The sequence below is a fragment of the Mus caroli genome, unplaced genomic scaffold (genome assembly GCF_978045245.1).
Source record: "Mus caroli unplaced genomic scaffold, Mus_caroli_1 scaffold_18, whole genome shotgun sequence".
NCBI classification, from domain to species: domain Eukaryota; kingdom Metazoa; phylum Chordata; class Mammalia; order Rodentia; family Muridae; genus Mus; species Mus caroli.
Genome location: NW_028227273.1, coordinates 16,265,482 through 16,283,800, shown reverse-complemented (window position 1 = coordinate 16,283,800; position 18,319 = coordinate 16,265,482). Strand labels below are relative to the sequence as shown.

The window sequence follows — 18,319 nt, the reverse complement described above, 5'->3', positions numbered from 1 at the left end:
GGTCTAACTGACCCCCTAGAACATCCACAGGTGTTAACTGCCCCCCTAGAACACCCACAGGTCTAACTGCCCCCTAGAATATCCACGGGTGCTAACTGCCCCCGTAGAACACCCACAGGTCTAACTGCCCCCTAGAATATCCACGGGTGCTAACTGCCCCCGTAGAACACCCACAGGTCTAACTGTCCCCCTAGAACAACCACAGATGCTAACTGCCCCCTAGAACATCCACAGGTCCTACTGCCCCCTAGAACACCCACAGGTATTAACTGCCCCCTAGAACACCCACAGGTCTAAATGCCCCCCAGAACACCAATAGGTCTAACTGCCCCCCTAGAACATCCACAGGTCCTACTGCCCCCCTAGAACACCCACAGATGCTAACTGCCCCCTGGACTTCAGATTTTTTTTTTTTTTACTTCAGCCCTATAAGTGGAAAAGAATTGTGCATTTTCTCTTAAAACTTCATTGCCAACTCCAGGACATCGAAATACGAAACTTGGTTCCTTTGTCCTTAGGTTTATGACACTATCTCCTTTGTAGACCATGACTGGTGCTACACCTCCTATATTTTCTTGCTTTCCATCCCTGCGATTTTCCAGCCTTGAAGACTTGCAGTCACATACAGAGAGAGGAGCAGTAGGCCTGCTGGAGCCTTCTGTGGATCAGTGGCGCCACCTATCCGCAGACAGTCAGAGTGGAGGGTGGAGGTAAAGGCTGCATTGCAAGCATAGCAGAGTAATGGCCCTCACAGCTCTCCACATGCAAATGTCTGAGGGAGGGCTGTAAACCAAAGAGACCATGCAACATAATTAGAGAGAGATGGTCACCTAGCTGACCCAATGTGACAAGTCTGTGAAAGCAGAGGAACTTTCCTAGCTACTGTCCACCAAGGACACCCGCTGGACGACTACAGAGGTGCCTGTTGCAGGCTTTGGGAACAGGGGAGGAAGGAAAGGGTCATTAGCAAGGTACATGGGCATTCTCCTGAAGATGTGCATCCTGGCAGCACCTTCAGCTCTGGGCTCTGCAACTTGGGAACTGTGAAGCTGATGTGTATTGTTTAGGCCGTGCATTTGCACCACTGAAGCACGCAAGCTTCCAGGAACTACCAGAACCTTAACACGGCCAACTGCCTGTCACCTCCCTAGCTGACTCTCTGTGCCTCTTGAAAAGACCCCACCTAGACACTGGCTTCCCTCAGAGAGACAGGCAGACAAGCCGTGTAAGCTCTGGTCCTTAGAAAGACTGAGTCTTCAAGGTCAGCGACCTGAAAACGCAACACCCAAAGGAATATTGGGGGTCACACAAAAATGAGAACCCTAGTTCCTATCCCAAGAACCCATGTGCATCTAGACAGTGCAGCGTGCGTTTGCAATGGTAGTGTGGCTACAGGGAGATGGGAAACAGAAAGGGTAATTCAGGAAACTCCTGGGCCAGCTCGTGCAGTGCAGAACTTAACTCTGTGCCTCAAAACCAAGTAGAAGGCCAAGACTGACAGGAGAGGCTGTCCTCTGCCAGCTATGCATGTTCTATGTAAATGCTTACCCATACTTACACACATTCACATCTGTATTCCACATGCATGCAGCATATACCACACACAGACAGGCACACACACACACACACACACACACACGCACACACATATACATATATGATAAGAGAGAGGGAATTTAAAAAAAAAAAAAGAATCTTGGGCTTTTTCTTCTTTGTGTGTGAGGTCTAATCTTAATTGTCAACTTGCCTACATCAGAACTGGGACCGAAGCTACTGGGTGGTCTGGTGAGACATTGTCTTAATAAGATTATTACAAGCAGGAAGATTCATCTTAAACCTGGGCCACACTACACTCCAGCAGAGAGTGGCTAAGATGGGTCTATTTTAATACTGCTATTAATTACATAAAAACTCAATTCTGGAAGACTCTATCCCACCCTTCCTGATGCTAGGAAATCAAAGTCCTCGGATATACAAAGTCCCTCAACCGATTGGCCCAGGCTAACTAAGACTGGCAGCTCCTTCTCTAGTGAAGCTCAGAGCTGTTGAGGAGTTGGAGCAGGAGTCATTTTCAATATGAGCCCTCCAGGGGTAAGCTTGTCACCTTCCCTGGACCGCCAGCATGTTCCCTCTTCCAGATCTCACAGGGGTGCTTCATTTCATTGACCAAGTCCACACCTTCCCTATTTCCAGCCCACAATGAAAATTAAATGGCTAAATATAGATAATTTTGCCTAATTAGAACAGTTTTTAAAAATCCTTGCTAGAGGAAATACAATTAACTAATAGTTCTGTACTGACAAAACAAATTATTTCGAAAAGTTCATCCATTTGTTGACAGGGTTCGGAGGTAGACCAGTAGGCTCTGGGCTATCAACAAAACAGTAGGGTTAAGACCTTAAGAGAAGTCCTCCAAAATCCAGGGCCTCCTGAATCTCCCTGAGAAGGATTCACTAGATTCTTTACTTTAGAAGCTCCCCGGCTGGTGTTTGATTTTCTTCTTGAAGATATATCAAGTAGCCCACATGGCTTAGCAAAGGTAGATAGTGAGTTTAGCATCAAGGAAGTAGGACTCAACCTACCTGCTTCCTGACACAAACCCTTCAGAGAAACCACTGGTACTCACTTCTGACAGGTATCCTTGCGTCCTAAACCTGCTCCCAACAGCCATTTGCTATTGTGCAAATCAGCCCTTTCTATACTCAGAAAATGCCTTGGCTCTGCGTTACTTTCTTTGCATTAAGCCTAGTTCTTTTTTCCAAATGTAAAACAATTTTATGTTTTGTCCTTAAACCGTAAACCTCTTTATTTTCTCTCTTGTTTTCAAATTATATCTCTAATCCTGCTGAGGCAGAAAATGTGGTTTCATTTCATGAGAACTTGTAATAAAATTAAAAATTCAAAGATTGCCTACACAAAAATATTATGGTCATAATCTTTTAAATGTTACTTTTCCCTCTTTTCTATTTTCATAACAAAATACCTGAAGGTTGTTAATTTATAAGGAAGATAATTTTATTTAGATCACATTTCCAGAGGTTTGAGTGTGTTACCAAATTTGCCTAACTCTGGTGAGGAGCTTATGGCAGGTGTTACAAGGGACAGAGGTGCATACGGGACATATTCTGAAGAACTATGGAGAAGTTGCCAGGTTCCTCATAACAACCCATTCTTGTGAGAACCAATCCAGTCCCTAAAGGTTTGCATTAATTCCTTCCAAAGATAAGTTTTCTCAGTATGTGGATACCATCCACTAGGGTCACATCTGACACCTACCTATCTCAGAGATTCTGCCATGTCAACACCATGACTCAGAAGACCAAGCCCCCAATATATGAACTGTTTAGAAGTAGAATCTAAACCACAGTGGCACATAGTCCAGCTATTAGACTATGAAAAATAACTAGGTGACTCCCAGGCTATGCATCCTGGAAAAGAACAAACACACCCACGCATGCCTATACTCTATCCTTACAGTCGCCATACGCTTACATACAGGTTAACAATCCATTCATTCCCTTGATTTAATCAGAATGAAATTCGGTTGTTTACCATGTACTAAGCCATTCTGTCCTGTGACATTGAAAAGAAATACTAATATAAGATTTATCTAAGTGGTTTGATTACAAGTTCCAGGAAGACCCTTGGCAAACCAGTTCCGCGTCTTTGCCCATAATCATAATCACCATCAATTCAACCATTGGGAAGGGTTTCAGAGGTCCCATATCCAACCTTTGAATCCACTAAGAAAGATATGTGATAGATTTTCTTCTCTTTAGGACTCCACAGTCTAGTTAAGGAGGAAATATTTTTAAAGAAATGACATTAAATAAAATGAAAAGCATCTTTCATCAAGTTTATGATCAGCTGGACCATGTGCCTCTAAGGACCAATCTGTGTGTGCTGTGTAAATGCTTGGTGTGGCGCAGGAAGGTGGAGACAGGTGGAGCTCTGAGGCAGGGTGCTCTACCACACAGACAATGAGCCAAGGAAGAAGACAGCTGGGCCCTTCCTCCCCTCATGGGTGTGTTCCCCAGTGTGTATTCCCTCTTAGGTGCTAAGCACTAGGGATCCAAAGTCAGGAAGATCACCTGCTCTTGGGTTACAGCTGAACCTCAGGATCTGTGTATCTACTTATCTGCAGATTGGCTGACTCACCAAAATGCACATTCATTTTAAAAACACGTTAGTAGGCTTTCACAATCATTTCTAGTAATATGCTGAGGTGGGGGTGGGGGGAGTATTTAGTTACCTGACTAAACAAGGTTGAATGAGGTGGCCTTACTGTCTTGGCTCTTTCCTAGAGTCGTTTTAATAGTTAATTTATAGCTCTCTCTCTCTCTCTCTCTCTCTCTCTCTCTCTCTCTCTCTCTCTCTCTCTCTCTCTGTGTGTGTGTGTGTGTGTGTGTGTGTGTGTGTGTGTGTGTGTCCACAAGCACACTTTGCTTTGAGACTGTTATTTTAAAAGTAAAAAGAAAGCTAACATGAGGCTCACAGAAACATATTTGCCAGGTAAGCACATGTGGGCATAAGTCACTTGCATGTAAGCACAGGTGGCCATGAGTCACCTGCAGTAAGTACAGGTGGGCATGAGTTGCCTACAGGTAAGCACAGGTGAGTCTAATTTACCTACAGTTAAGATGAGGGGGGCATGAGTCACCTGCAGGTAGCACAGGTAGGCATGAGTCACCTGCAGGTAGCACAAGTGGGCATGAGTTACGCACAGGTTAAGATGAATGGGCAAGGGTAACAGTTGGTTATGGACTCCATGGTCATGAGTCAGTAGTTTAGTCCTTTGGGAAAAGGAGAGGAAATGTGGCCATCTGTAGGTGAGTGGACTCCAGACAGTGCTGAAGGAACGTCTACAGTGTGATGATGGTATGAACTAGGAACAAGTCTGCGTTCACAGACTCTAGAGAGAGGAGCGGATTGAAAAGTAAACAGAAGGGCTAGGCGTGGTAGCACACACCTTAAATCACAATGCTTGTAGGTGGGCAGATCCCTTGTATGCAGGCCAGTCTGGTCTGCATAGAGTTTCAGGCTAGCTTGTGAGGTGTGAGATGTTATCTAAAAACAAAACAAAGAACCAGAAAAGGAGATGGGCTTTGATTCAGTGGGAGGGCCCTAATTCTAGTGTCGTTTCTGTGGCTGGGATAAAATACTCTGGCAAAAAAGCAACTTAGGAGAAAATGGATGTATTCCAGCCAGTAATTCCTTGTTGGAGTACTGAGGAGAAGTCAAGGCAAGAGTTCAGGACAGCTCAACACAGCCAAGAGCAGCGAGACAATAGATGGAGGGTATAGTGCCCTTCACTTTTAGGCTGGCCTTCCCACATCAGTTAAAGTGACCAAGTCAATCACACATAGACATACTCATAGGCCAACCCAATGTAGACAACCTTCACTGAGGCTCTCTTCCCAGGATCTTCTAGGTTGTATCAAGTCAACAATTAGCATTATCACAGTGCATGCACACAGCCTGAGTCCGCCACACAAGAGAACAACAGACTCATCATGAACTGCATTGCTGTGAGGCTAAAAGTCAAAGACATTTAAGTCACATCGCGTGCCCATGAGGAAATGCCCAACATTTTTTTAGCTACTGTTTTCTGTATCGCACTCTTTTCAAAGGCATGCTCCCAGCGACCTTATTCCTTCCACTACCTCAGGGTTTTTACTACCTCCTAAGAACGCCAGTCTCAACACATGAGCCTTTGAGAGACAGTCCAGATGCAAATAGAACCTTAGTCCTTCAGTCAGGAGACCAAAGTCTAAAGCTGAGTGAGACTAGGAAGGATGGAAGAGCTATGAGAGACGGGTAAGAGGAAGGTCTGACTGGATATGGTGAGAATGCTAAGCACTGGATAGCTCAGGAATACAGATATAAGGAATACAGAAGAGGAGTGGCGTTGAGCGTAGCAAACTGGAAGGAGAAACACCTTCAGTTTGAGAACTACCAAATCTGGGTACCGTCTGATGGAGATATGGGAGGGCCATTGCATGTATACCTGAGGTCTGAGAGAGGGAACTTGCCAGTGTGTACTGACTGCTGTTGACCAGTTGAGAAGGTGTCAATGATGGGAGCACCCAGGAAACCCAGACTGCACGAAAGTGGGACAAGAAATGTTGCTTATTTGGTATTGTTCACTGGGGAACTTTATGTGTCATGCACTATGTGATAGGCTATGAATTAGAGAGAGTTGAGTCAGCTAGGGCTGAGGATGAAGGGAGAATAAAAAACATGAAAAGAGAAAGCAGAAAGACTACTCACTAGAATATAGGAAATCCTAAAAATGGATGCATAAATAAATAGAAGAAAATGAGAGTTAATTGGTATGTTATAATTAAATCACAAATGCTTTTGAAAGAACCTAGTGGGGAAAACCCCACTCAATTCCCGATTCTGCGTGCACCCAAGAATCACGAACAGAACAGAATGCCTTGATGTAAAAAAATGAGGTAGTTTAATGGTGGAGCTCTGGGTCGAAACGTATCTCATGCAGGAGACAGTGGTTTCGACCACAAGGCTTGGAAGCTAGGGGTTTTTATAGAAAAGGGGCTGGGGCTGGGGGAAGAATTGGCGCAGTTTTACATGATTGGTTCATTTAAACATCAGCAGGGAGGAATTGGCACAATTTCACATGATTGGTCCATTTAAACATCAGCAGCCTGTTAACATTTAACTTAAGTCAGAAGGGCCGGAGATAGGGAGGCGCCGGGCCAGTCCGGCATGTCATTCTCTTTATCTCTCTTTATCTTTGTGGCCAAGCAGCCTCAGGAATGTCTTAACGACTGGCCTTCCCCGGGCCATGTCCTGGCCTGTTCTGCTATGTTTTCAGCCCCAGGTTTCAAAGCTCACAAACAACTCTTTGGGCTATTTGACATACATTACATGAATCACAGGTCTCAAGTTTTATTTTCTTTCACTTTGAAAACCAAACTATGAAGTCTAACAATAGGAGTACTTTTTTTTTTTCTTAGAATGATAAAACAACTGTTTGAAGTGAATATCTCATAGATCTGGGGTTCAAGGGCAGGGACAGCAGCATCAAATCAGGTCTGGTAGGATCCTCAGAAGATAGCAAGAGTACAAGCCAGTGGTCCATCACATTGCCAGTCAGTATGTCAGAGAGCCATCCAAAGTTCAACCTCACTCTTGTGGTGACTCACTGGAGTTCAAGGCTCCCACCATGGGCACCACTTCCAATCCCTTCCAAGTGACCTAGGGTGACCTCAGCATGTCACACTAGACCTACACTCATCAAGGTCTTATGATCACTTACTAGTGACACCTTAGGGACTAACCTCCCAAGATGTGAACCCAAAATAATACTTAAAGCACAGCAAGGAGCTTCATTCATGCACTCATTCGCTCACTCACTGATTCATTCTTGATGCTGGGGATTGAAGCCAGAGCCTAACCTACACTAACCAGGCACGAGCTAACTTGGATGCTGTGGGTCAAACCCTGAGATTTGCACTTGCTCAGCATATTCTCCACCACTGCTCTACACCCAGAGCCCCCTGAGGATTTCTGAACAGAGCAGTCTTACAGGCAGAGTTAGAACAGAAGGAAGAACCCTCTGGCAGATGCTACTGCCAGCCGGCACTGCCACAGATAATAGAATCTCATAATAGAATCAGGAATAAAAGTTAAGGCGGGCAGAACTGCTGGGACATGATGGATGGGGACATGGGAGCATTATGTGAACAAGTGCTGGGTTTGAGGTCAGTGACTGGAGGCAAAAACAGCACTTACTGAATGAACTGCTGTGAAGATAGTGGACCCTTGAGCTTGCTAACACCTGCCACATGGATAAGCATACCTTCTGGGTATAGCTAAGATCATCTTGAGACAGTGAAGAAGGTTGGAAATAGGAAAGGAAGAGGGATGGGAAGGAGTCAGAGAAGGCTTCCTTTGTCTGAAGTCCTGAGGACTAGTTAGTCCCCTGTGGACCACACAGCAGTCCCAAGATCCTGCTAAGAACACACCTTAGAGTTCTCACCCCAATCTGTCCAAGTAGCTGCTCAGTGCTGGAAACGCTTTCACAAGACCTCCCACCTCTTGAGGACTTGGTCCCACAGCCTGTCCTGGCTCTGTGATGTGCAGGCTCCCTTGATCAGAAACTTGGAGTTTCAAGATGACAGCATGTTTGAACCAAGCCAGGGCTCTTCGGAATCATGCAGCCCTCTGTGGCTGCACAGGATGTGTGTGCATTAAGGGGGTCTGCTCTGCCTATGGTTGAGTGGCAGTGGCTCCAGAGACATGTCCTTGCTGCACCGTGACTAGGGGTGCACACACCTGACACAAACTTCACCCCTCTGGTACTCCCCCACACCCTCTGCTTGACAGTTTCAAGTCTGTTCTCGTTGCTCTCCCACGCATGCATACTCGTCTCTAGGGAAGGGTCCTTATTCTGTCTCACCAGTGAAATCACTCCAGATCTGTTCCAGCTGCCTCTTTTCAGCCTTCAGGGAGATGACTTTGACCTTCTGGTGATATTTTACTCATGTCACCTACTTGCAGGAGTCACAAGATGAGATGGGCACAGTGGTCTTCCTGACACCATTGTTCATAATTGGTTCCAGTGCTAGGGGACACCCAGGGCATGGCTACCAGCCGAGACTCTCTGGTTACCCAGGGCATGGCTACCAGCTGAGACTCTCTGGTTACCCAGGGCATGGCTACCAGCTGAGACTCTCTGGTTACCCAGGGCATGGCTAACAGCTGAGACCCTTCCTGCAGAGGGTCTAATCAAGAGACATGGAGAATTCACTGATCCGCTTCCTGTGGTAGAATCCCACTGGACATTATCAATGTGATTGTTTTTGAAGATGTTTTTAACTCTGTAACCTAAAGACTTAAATGACTTCTCAAGATTATACAGGTAGACTGAGAGATCCCGGGGACGGAGAAACCATTGTCCCCACTCATGTACTCTCCGATGACCCCACCAAGCGAGTCCACATTTCCAATCCAGTGTTCACACCATGGCCCTAATTAAGCCAACGGATCACAAAACCAACCCAAAAGTCATGAATCTGGGAAATGGAGTAGTTAAAGGTGGAAGGGGGTGTAGGTGGCAGTAATGGGGGATGGGAGGAAGATAAGAGGCTAGAGGAGAGAAGATGATCAGAACACATCCTATGCACATGTACATGTAAGATGTTGTCAAGTCATAAAATCAAGAAAAGAAAAGGCAATTCCATCACTGAGGAAATAAACTAAAGAGAGTTTTTCTACTCTAAGAAGAAGCCAAAAGATCACAGAGGTATCATGTGGCACAGCCAAAAGTAGAACTCAGCCTTCCAAGCCTGTCCCCAGAGCAGCCTGCTGTCCCTACCTTGCCTATGGAGGACCTCAGGCTTCCTTGTCCTCATGAACACTGTGTCAGGCGTTGTCACAGCACCCATTTTTGTTTGTTTAAGAAAGAACCCACCGTGATATCTGCCTTCCTCCAGAGGGAATAACTTCCCAGCTAACTTTCATTTCTTGTTCTCTTTAGAGACAATCCTGCTACCCAGTTTAACCTCAAAACTCACATGAATTCTCAAGATCTGAAGACAGCTATAGAGAAAATTACCCAGAGAGGAGGCCTTTCTAATGTAGGTATGTGACCCAGATTCGAGTAATTCTTCCTGGTTACCATGGTGCACCTTCAATGTGGCTGCCTCATAATATTCTATATTGGAGGAGGTGGAAAAAAATAACCCATCAAGAAATGACACACAGCCTCTGTATCTTTCCTAATGTATTACCACAGATTCAGGTACAAAGTGGTCAGAACGCTTGTGCCTCTGACTTCCTATCCATCTGGTTCTCTGGTTGCAGCCATATCCCTCAGGCCTAGAAGGACAGCTATTGTGACTACTTCATGGCTGGCCTATACGCTGCCAACCAGTTAGTACCAAATTTTTGTCACCAGTTCTACTCAGGAGGTCCTTTAGGGGGTTCTTGTTCCCATCAAAGTTCTTGTAGTGGTGACTTTGTGGAGAGGGGAGTCCCGTGTTTGAAAATGAGTCATCTGTGGTGTTTGAACCTTAGGAGGGGGTGGACGCCACTAGAAGTCCAAAATCTCGTCCTCAGTGGGACAGCTCCAGAAGTCCCATTTTGCCTGTTTAAGCAGAGGAGGATGGACAAGAGGGAATGTTCCCACCCCGGCCATGCCCAAAGGCTGGAAGCAAGGCTGGCTGTGCTCCACAGAACTTCCACCTCTGAAAGGCCAAAGAAATCCAAGTGCAAGTTACAGCAGTTTGTGTGGAGGGAAGCAGTGAGCAGAACGAAATTCCACAGAGCATCTTTGGAGTTACAGAGCGTCTGAATAACTAGCTCCCTCCCTCTCGTTATCGCTGTAGTGACCAGAACATTAGTATTTGGCAAATGCAAAAATCCTTCACCACAGTGCAATGCTAAATAACCATTGCCAAGCCACCAAATCCATCTCCATAAATCCACATTACCTGCATCGTAAGCCCGATAGAAGGGGTTGCATATTTGTGCCCAATTTATCACTTACACAAGCAAATTCGCAATGAGAAAACCCCGGCAAAGCATTCGGCTCCCCTGATAGGGTTAGAGAGGTACCCTAACCCCATTGGTGTGCATTGTCAGAGAGTGATATGTTCTCACTTTGCCTCTGTGGCATGTCGGAGTTCAGTGAACATGGTCTATGTAACCGAGGCACATGGGGGTTTGGTCTATGGAGAAGCATAGCAAGAACTAAGGACGCCAATGGAACTGGAGTGTTCAAAATGACCTCTCAAGGCATAGTGCCGAACAAGGGACAGTTAGGGCACTGTTACCTCTTCCAAGACCAGAAAACTAGCTTTCAAATTCTGTCAATAAGGCCTTTCCATGAACCTGCTCCATCCAGAGTGTTGCCATGGTGACAGCTCACCGATCCAGCACCATGCCCTATACTCCCCATCTACACACACACACACACACACACACACAGAGAGAGAGAGAGAGAGAGAGAGAGAGAGAGAGAGAGAGAAGCAAGCTCCACCCTTAACACCTCAACACCATCAAAACTACCAACCAATCCCAGTGCAGAGAAACCCAAAACCGCCACAGTCTGGTCAGCAGAAGTAGCAGAAACAAATTCACAGTCCCTGCTTGGCTTTCATCTTCTAAGCCTGGATCAAACTCATCAGCTTAGGGACCTAAGAAGGAAGACGGAAGCATGAGGCACAAAGGACTGTGGGTAGTGCAGTTTTCAGGTCTCAGCCTCTTGTTTCCAGGTGAATGGAATGTGTGTATACTAAGCTCCGATTCGCTCTGGCCTCCATATTTAAGATTGATGGGGTCATGGGAAATCTTACACACGTTGCTACGGGTGCTTAATATTGTGCTGGAGAGACTGCTGGGGGAACTTTGAGCCTTGACTTCTCCACAGCCATGGTTTCCCATGAACAACAGGGTCTCTGCAGCCAGGTCATGTGGCTGTCTGAGATGCTTCTCCAGCAACTCTGAATGTAATCGCCTGTTGCCTTGAATTGACAAGAGAAAGAGCCAGGGGAGCCAGGATGCTGACTAAATCCAGCGAGAGTGAAATGATGTTAATTCTAAAGTCTAAACAAGGCAAATTGAACTGTAACTGAAATGAGAGCCCATTTGGGAATCTCCTAGATACTGTGGCCTTTTACATATTCATATAGGCAAAAAACTCCCTTCAGGGGATACACACACATATACACACACACACCCCTCATACACACTAGGATCCCTAGATTCTAAGTTAAGAGCTATGATCTATGCAGCCATGCTAACTCAGCCAAAAGCAGTGCTCAGGAGGACCTAGGACATCCAGCAATAAAATTAGGAAAGTTCTTCTAAACTGGGCAGTAGGTTGACCTAGTTGTCCTGAAACTCTTGCCCAGTGTGAAATACACACGTGAGAACAGCATGCCAGAGACTCCACTATTCCTCGTGACCATGGCACTCAGACCCAGATGGAGAACACTGTTGGTCAGGAACCATAGGCCCCAGGACCGTGAGTGATCTACAGAGCTGACCTGTCACAGCTAAGCCTTGAACCCAGCCTGTTCATTCCTAGGAGATACATCCCACCCACAGCCAGCCAGACCTGCGTTCTTGGTCTGGGACTGGAAAAAAGGGCCCCTCACTCAACAGCTGGAGCACTGGACCCACTCAGGCTGATAAGAGTCTGATACCCAGGCAAGAAAGGGGCCCTTTTGATCTCATGGAAGTCTTTCTCCCCTGCTTGCTAGACCCCAAAACTTTCTCTTTCTAAACAAGAGAAAATTAGAAGTTCTGGGTTTTAAAATGAAGCTGAGGAGAGACTATGACGGTTGTACAACATCCTGAATACATTTACTGCTGATATATGTATGTGTGTATATATATATGCATATATGCATATATACATACACACACGCATATATATATATATACATACATACATACATACATATATTCATACAACTTGAGACTGAATGAGTCTAGGAATAAGACTTTCCTAGACTTCTTTGTGCTGCTGTAAACTGTTCTTATATTCATAATTACCACTATCGTTTCAAGCACAAATTTTCTTCTTCTTCCAGGCCGTGCCATCTCCTTTGTAACCAAGACCTTCTTTTCCAAAGCCAATGGGAACAGAGGTGGTGCTCCCAATGTGGCTGTGGTCATGGTGGATGGCTGGCCCACAGACAAAGTGGAAGAGGTGTCACGAGTTGCCAGAGAGTCAGGGATCAACGTCTTCTTTGTCACCGTCGAAGGGGCCGCCGAAAGGGAGAAGCAGCATGTGTTGGAGCCCGGTTTTGCCAGCAAGGTACATAACCATCCAGTGATGGGGGATCCAGTCTGGGGATCCACTCCAGCACAGAAGCTGCTGTGCCCTGGAGCGTTCTCGTGGCCTAAGCGCTGCTTTCTGGGGCCTTGGAATGTCCATGAAACTTGCAAGCACGTAGTGGGGCCTCCCCTGGGGAACCTGGATTTGTCCTTTCAAAGTCAAACTTTATTGTCACTTCAGAGCCAGCAGCTTGCAGAGGGCAAGAGCAGTGTCTCCAAACTGTCACTTAAATCTCCCCTGTTCCTCTCACAGCATTAAAGGACCCCAGCCAGGCAGACTTTACATACACACACACACACATACACACACATGGGCTTGCATATATGTATATGTACACTGCACACACAAACACACACAGGCTACAAGTGAATCCAATACATCTGGCAAAGGAAACAAAGAAATTCTGACACTTCCCAGATCAGAACGGTCATGTTCCTTGGCCACTCCTGGAAGGTCCAAGGGCGGTGGCATCCCAGAATTACTCCTGGATACCCACTTCACAGCTTTCATTCTTTGCTGTTATCCAGGCCGGAACCATCCCAAGGCCTAAGATAGAACCATGTCACCGGCTCATTCTCTTTTTGAGTCTCCCCAGTTTACTCTGAAGCCCCCTGCCAGTCCCCCTTGGGGTCCTTGATCCAAATGTTTCACCATTACCTGTTGCAGCTGAGGCACCCTGCAGTGAGGGCCAACCTCCCTTCCTGGTCAACTTGCTGTGACCTCCACATACACACTGTGTTTCTTCCAAACCGGGTCCCCCATCCACCGTCAGCGCCACCACTGTCTTCTGCTGTGACTTTACACAGGCTGTCTGTGAGACTCCTTCTCTCCACCCACTAGCCAGAACTCAACTCTGTCCCAGCATTCATCTACGTAGGCTGTGGAAGGTTTCATGAACCCCATTTAGATGTCTATAAATCAGTAAACAAAAAAATATTTCCCTGGAAAAACTTAAGTTACTTCTCGCTTAAAATAATTTTGTCATTCTACAAGTTCATTTGTAGCCATCAGGTCTGACCTTGTCAGATCCCCAGAGACTAGTAAGATGGAGGAGTGATGATCCACTTTGGGGACAAGAGCCTAGTCACTTCTGAGAACATCTAACCAAGCTGCTCAGGGGTTATTAGCCATTCTCTTCCATTTTTTTTTTTTTCTAGAACAACCTTGAACACAGACAAATAAACACTCATTTGCCTAGAGGCAGGGTTGTGTGACAGGCAGAACTTGGAGTTTACTGGTAGATAAAGTCAGTGTTCCAGTTCTCAGGGGCTCAAAGATGTCCCTTCACAGCTGGCCCTTTGTTCCCTGATGAGGGGAGGGGCTCATGTTGCAGGATGAGAGTAGGAGCCACTTAAGAGATTGTAGGGGCATCGAGTGTGACTCCAACACACGCAGTCCCTCAGCGAGTCTGAATCCCTTCTGGTAGATTCCAGGGCTGTCCTGGAAACATCCCTGTTTGTGTATCAGGACAGTAGCTTTACGTAGCCTTCCCCTGTGATGGTTGGTACCCACCAAGCTACAATACAACTGGTTTCCAGCACAAATGAGTTGAGACGCCAGTGGAGGTATAAATATTATGCTAAAAGCCAACACTGCACATCTCCCTGTGAATGTGTTCATTAGACCATTTTCCACTGAGACAGGGACCCAGCTAAGGGGGAGAAGGAAAGTTCTACATGTTACTGGAAGGGTCTTGATCTCTGTGGTACCCAGACAAGAAACTGAAAGAAAGAAAGTCTACTCTGAAGTCTAATACAGGAAGGAGGGCTCTGAAAAGCCTGCCTGGCAGTGAAGGGTCTTGGTGGCAGGCTGAAGGACTTGACTTCTGATCTGGGTTAGAGCCTTCCTTCCTCTCTTCCAGGCAGTGTGCAGAACAAACGGGTTCTACTCCTTCAATGTGCAGAGCTGGCTCAGCCTTCACAAGACCGTGCAGCCCCTGGTGAAGCGGGTCTGCGACACGGACCGCCTAGCCTGCAGCAAGACCTGTTTAAACTCTGCGGACATAGGCTTTGTCATCGATGGGTCCAGCAGCGTGGGGACAAGCAACTTCCGCACGGTCCTGCAGTTCGTGGCCAACCTCAGCAAGGAGTTTGAGATTTCAGACACCGACACACGTGTTGGGGCCGTGCAGTACACCTACGAGCAGCGGCTCGAATTTGGGTTCGACAAGTATAACAGCAAAGCCGACATCCTCAGTGCCATCAGGAGGGTGGGGTACTGGAGCGGAGGCACCAGCACAGGGGCTGCCATCCAGTATGCCCTCGAACAGCTCTTCAAGAAGTCCAAACCGAACAAGAGGAAGGTAATGATCATAATCACTGACGGCAGGTCTTATGATGACGTGCGGATCCCCGCCATGGCTGCCTACCAGAAGGGTGAGCATTCCTACTATAAATATAAACGTGGGCCCAGAAGCATCTCTCGAAAGGGGAGGCGACCCGTGTCCTTGGTGCATAGGGAGGATCTGCCCTTTTATGTACTGCTTCTGTCTATGACTTAAAATATCCGCAGGGAACTGGAGGGGTTGCTCACTGGTTAGAAACTTGCTGTTCTTGCAGAGAACCTGGTTTGCATTCCCAGAACCACATGGTCACTCACAACCATCTGAGACTCCAGTCCTAGGGGATTTGGAGCCCTCTTCTGGTCTCTGTGGGCACCTTACATGCATATATGCACATAGAGACAAAACACTCATACATATAAACAGATCTTTTTCCTTCTTCTTCTTCTTCTTCTTCTTCTTCTTCTTCTTCTTCTTCTTCTTCTTCTTCTTCTTCTTCTCCTCCTCCTCCTCCTCCTCCTCCTCCCCCTCCCCTCTCTCTCCCCCTCTCTCTTCCCCCTCTCCCCCCTCTCTCTCCCTCCTCTCCCCTTCTCTCTCCCTCCTCTCCCCCTCTCTTTTCCCCCTCTCTCTCCCCCTCCCCCTCCCTCTCCCCTCCCCCTCTTCCTCCCTCTCCCTCTCCCCCCTCTCCCCTTCTCTCTCCCTCCTCTCCCCTTCTCTCTTCCCCCTCTCTCTCCCCCTCCCCCTCCCTCTCCCCCGTCCCCCTCTCTCTCCCCCTCCCCTCCCCCTCCCTCTCCCCCTCCCCTCCCCCTCCCCCTCCCTCTCCCCGTCCCTCTCCCCCTCCCCCTCCCCATCCCCGTCCCTCTCCCCCCTCTCCCCCCTCTCCCCCCTCTCTTCCCCCCTCTACCCCCTCTCTCTCCCCCCTCTCCCCCCTCTCTCCCACCTCTCTCTCCCCCCTCTCCCTCCCCCCTCTCTCCCCCCTCTCTCCCCCCTCTCTCTCCCTCTCCCTCTCCCTCCTCCTCTTCTTCTTCTTCTTCTTCTTCTTCTTCTTCTTCTTCTTCTTCTTCTGCCTCTTCTTCCTCTTCTCCTCCTCTGTCTCCTCCTCCTCCTCCTCCTCCTCCTCCTTCCTCTGTTCATAACCACAGGGAGAATGGTAGGGAGGAACAGCATTGGATCTCTGAGAAAACACAGAATCAAAAGAATTCTGCACAGTGGTTTCTCAAGTATCCCGAGCCCGAAAGTAATGGAAGAGTAACCTTTCCTTTAACACGCTGTGACCTAAAGCTCCTTCCATGTGGGCAGAAAGCAGCAAGGGGGAATTTGACTCATCCCTTTATGAAAGATGTCAAACCTCTAGCTTTATTGACTCCAAATCGTGTCTGTAACTTTTATAGAATACTAATGCTTTTAAAATGTAGTATTGAAAGCGAATGTTCATTTTTGTTTTGATTTTTGTTTTTGATTTTGTTTTTTCAGGGAGCTTTTTTTTTTTCTATATGACTCAGGCATGCCTCAAACTTAAAATCCTCCTGCCTCAGCTCCCCAAGTGCTGGGATTATAAGTACATCCCACAATACTTAGATGAAAAACACTATTTTTGTCAGTGACGTTGGGGTTTCTATTGCTGTGAAGAGACACCATGACCATGGCAACTCTTAGAAGGAAAACGTTTAACTGGGGCTGGCTTACAGTTTCAGAAGTTTAGTCCAGTATCATCACGGCAGGAAGCATGGCAATGTGCAGGCAGACATGGCGCTGAAGAAGGAGCTGAGATTTCTAGGTCTTGATCCACAGATGGCAGGGAAAGACTGAGACACTAGGCTTTTCCTGAGCTTCTGAGGGCCCAGTAGTATTGAATTAGGAGCCCATTCTGCTCCAGGATGGCCCCCTTGCTGCCTGATTCATCATTGTGGCTGAAAAAGACCCTAGGTTAAAATAAGGCCAAGAGACTATAAACTCTTAGGACAACAGCTATATTAATTTTGTTGCTGTTGCTATAGTGTGGCTATCCAAAGCATTTGTTGAATAACAAGTCGCACTGTTTGTTTCTAGAAACTGGAGAACTCACTGGGGTTCTCTCACTTGTTTCCTTTGGCCTGCTTCAGATTTGGAGAACCCAAAAAGAAATATTCATTGTCAGTGCCATTTGCTTCATCCCATCTTTGTCTCCACAGGGGTGATCACGTATGCAATAGGCATTGCGTGGGCTGCTCAGGACGAGCTGGAGGTAATGGCCACTCACCCCACCAAGGACCATTCCTTCTTTGTGGATGATTTTGACAACCTCTACAAAATTGCCCCCAGGATCATCCAGAATATTTGTACAGAGTTCAACTCACAGCCTCGAAATTGAGCTGGAACTGGACAGAGGATGGCAAACACTGTCTTACGGATCCTTGGGACTGTCCCTAGCCTTGTGCCTATGGGTGCGGGTGGAGGTGGGGGGTAGGGGGAGGTTCTGACAGAGCTTGGGAAAAGGTGTTTGGTGTTACTATTCTTTGCCATTGGTGGTGTGCATGCTTCAAAACCTACCAGGTAAAAGGCTGGCTAGGAGCTCTCAGGTTGGGTTCAAATACTGCACCACTTTGTGTGCACTGAAGAATCCACATTTTGACAGTTATCCAGAGGAGAGTCCAGCTCTTAGGACAGCAGAGGCGAGTACAGCTCTTATGACAGGAAAGACCTGAATGGTTATGAGAAGTTTGTTTACATTTCCCATTAGAACTCTGTAATTGTCCATAAGTATCTTTTTATTGTTTTCTTCCCCCTTTTTTTTATTTTTTGTCATGAGAATGTGGGAGTTGCTTAAATAAATGTTTCAAAGAATCAAGGGCACAGTTTCTAATGGTGTGATGAAAAGTCTCTACGTTTGTCATGAATCCATACTTTACTATTCCTTTTCTTGCAAAACAAAACAAAACAAAACCCACTACTAGATGTGGGTATGCACTAACGTGAAGTGGGAGCCTGGGTGAGCTTCATGTCCTCACCCAAGGGCACATCTATTAGCGTATTAAATTCCCACTCAGTGCATGCATAGGAGGATTCAGCGATGGACAGGGGAGTGCATGCCTAGAGTCCTGGCTGCCCGAGGCACTGGAGGATCACAAGTTCAAGGCCTGACTAGTCAACTTAATGAGACAGTCTCAAAATATACAATAAACATACAAACAAAAAGAGTAGGGTGTGGCTCAATCGTAGAGTACTTGGCCAACCTGCAGAGGGTG

The 18,319-nt window shown here is 46.8% G+C and overlaps 1 protein-coding gene across 4 annotated transcripts in view; it reads left to right on the top strand.

Moving 5' to 3' along the window:
* The window catches only part of Vit (vitrin), a 133,436-nt gene extending 115,862 nt beyond the window's left edge, over positions 1–17,574 (top strand). For all 4 annotated transcript variants that reach the window (XM_085832630.1, XM_085832629.1, XM_085832628.1 and 1 more), the window contains 4 exons: positions 9,506–9,609; positions 12,567–12,793; positions 14,676–15,189; positions 17,267–17,574. In XM_085832630.1, the coding sequence (XP_085688756.1) occupies positions 9,506–9,609; positions 12,567–12,793; positions 14,676–15,189; positions 17,267–17,445 (1,024 nt within the window). In that variant the 3' untranslated portion in view covers positions 17,446–17,574. The remainder of the gene's footprint in view (positions 1–9,505; positions 9,610–12,566; positions 12,794–14,675; positions 15,190–17,266) is intronic.
* Positions 17,575–18,319: the final 745 nt, after the last annotated feature.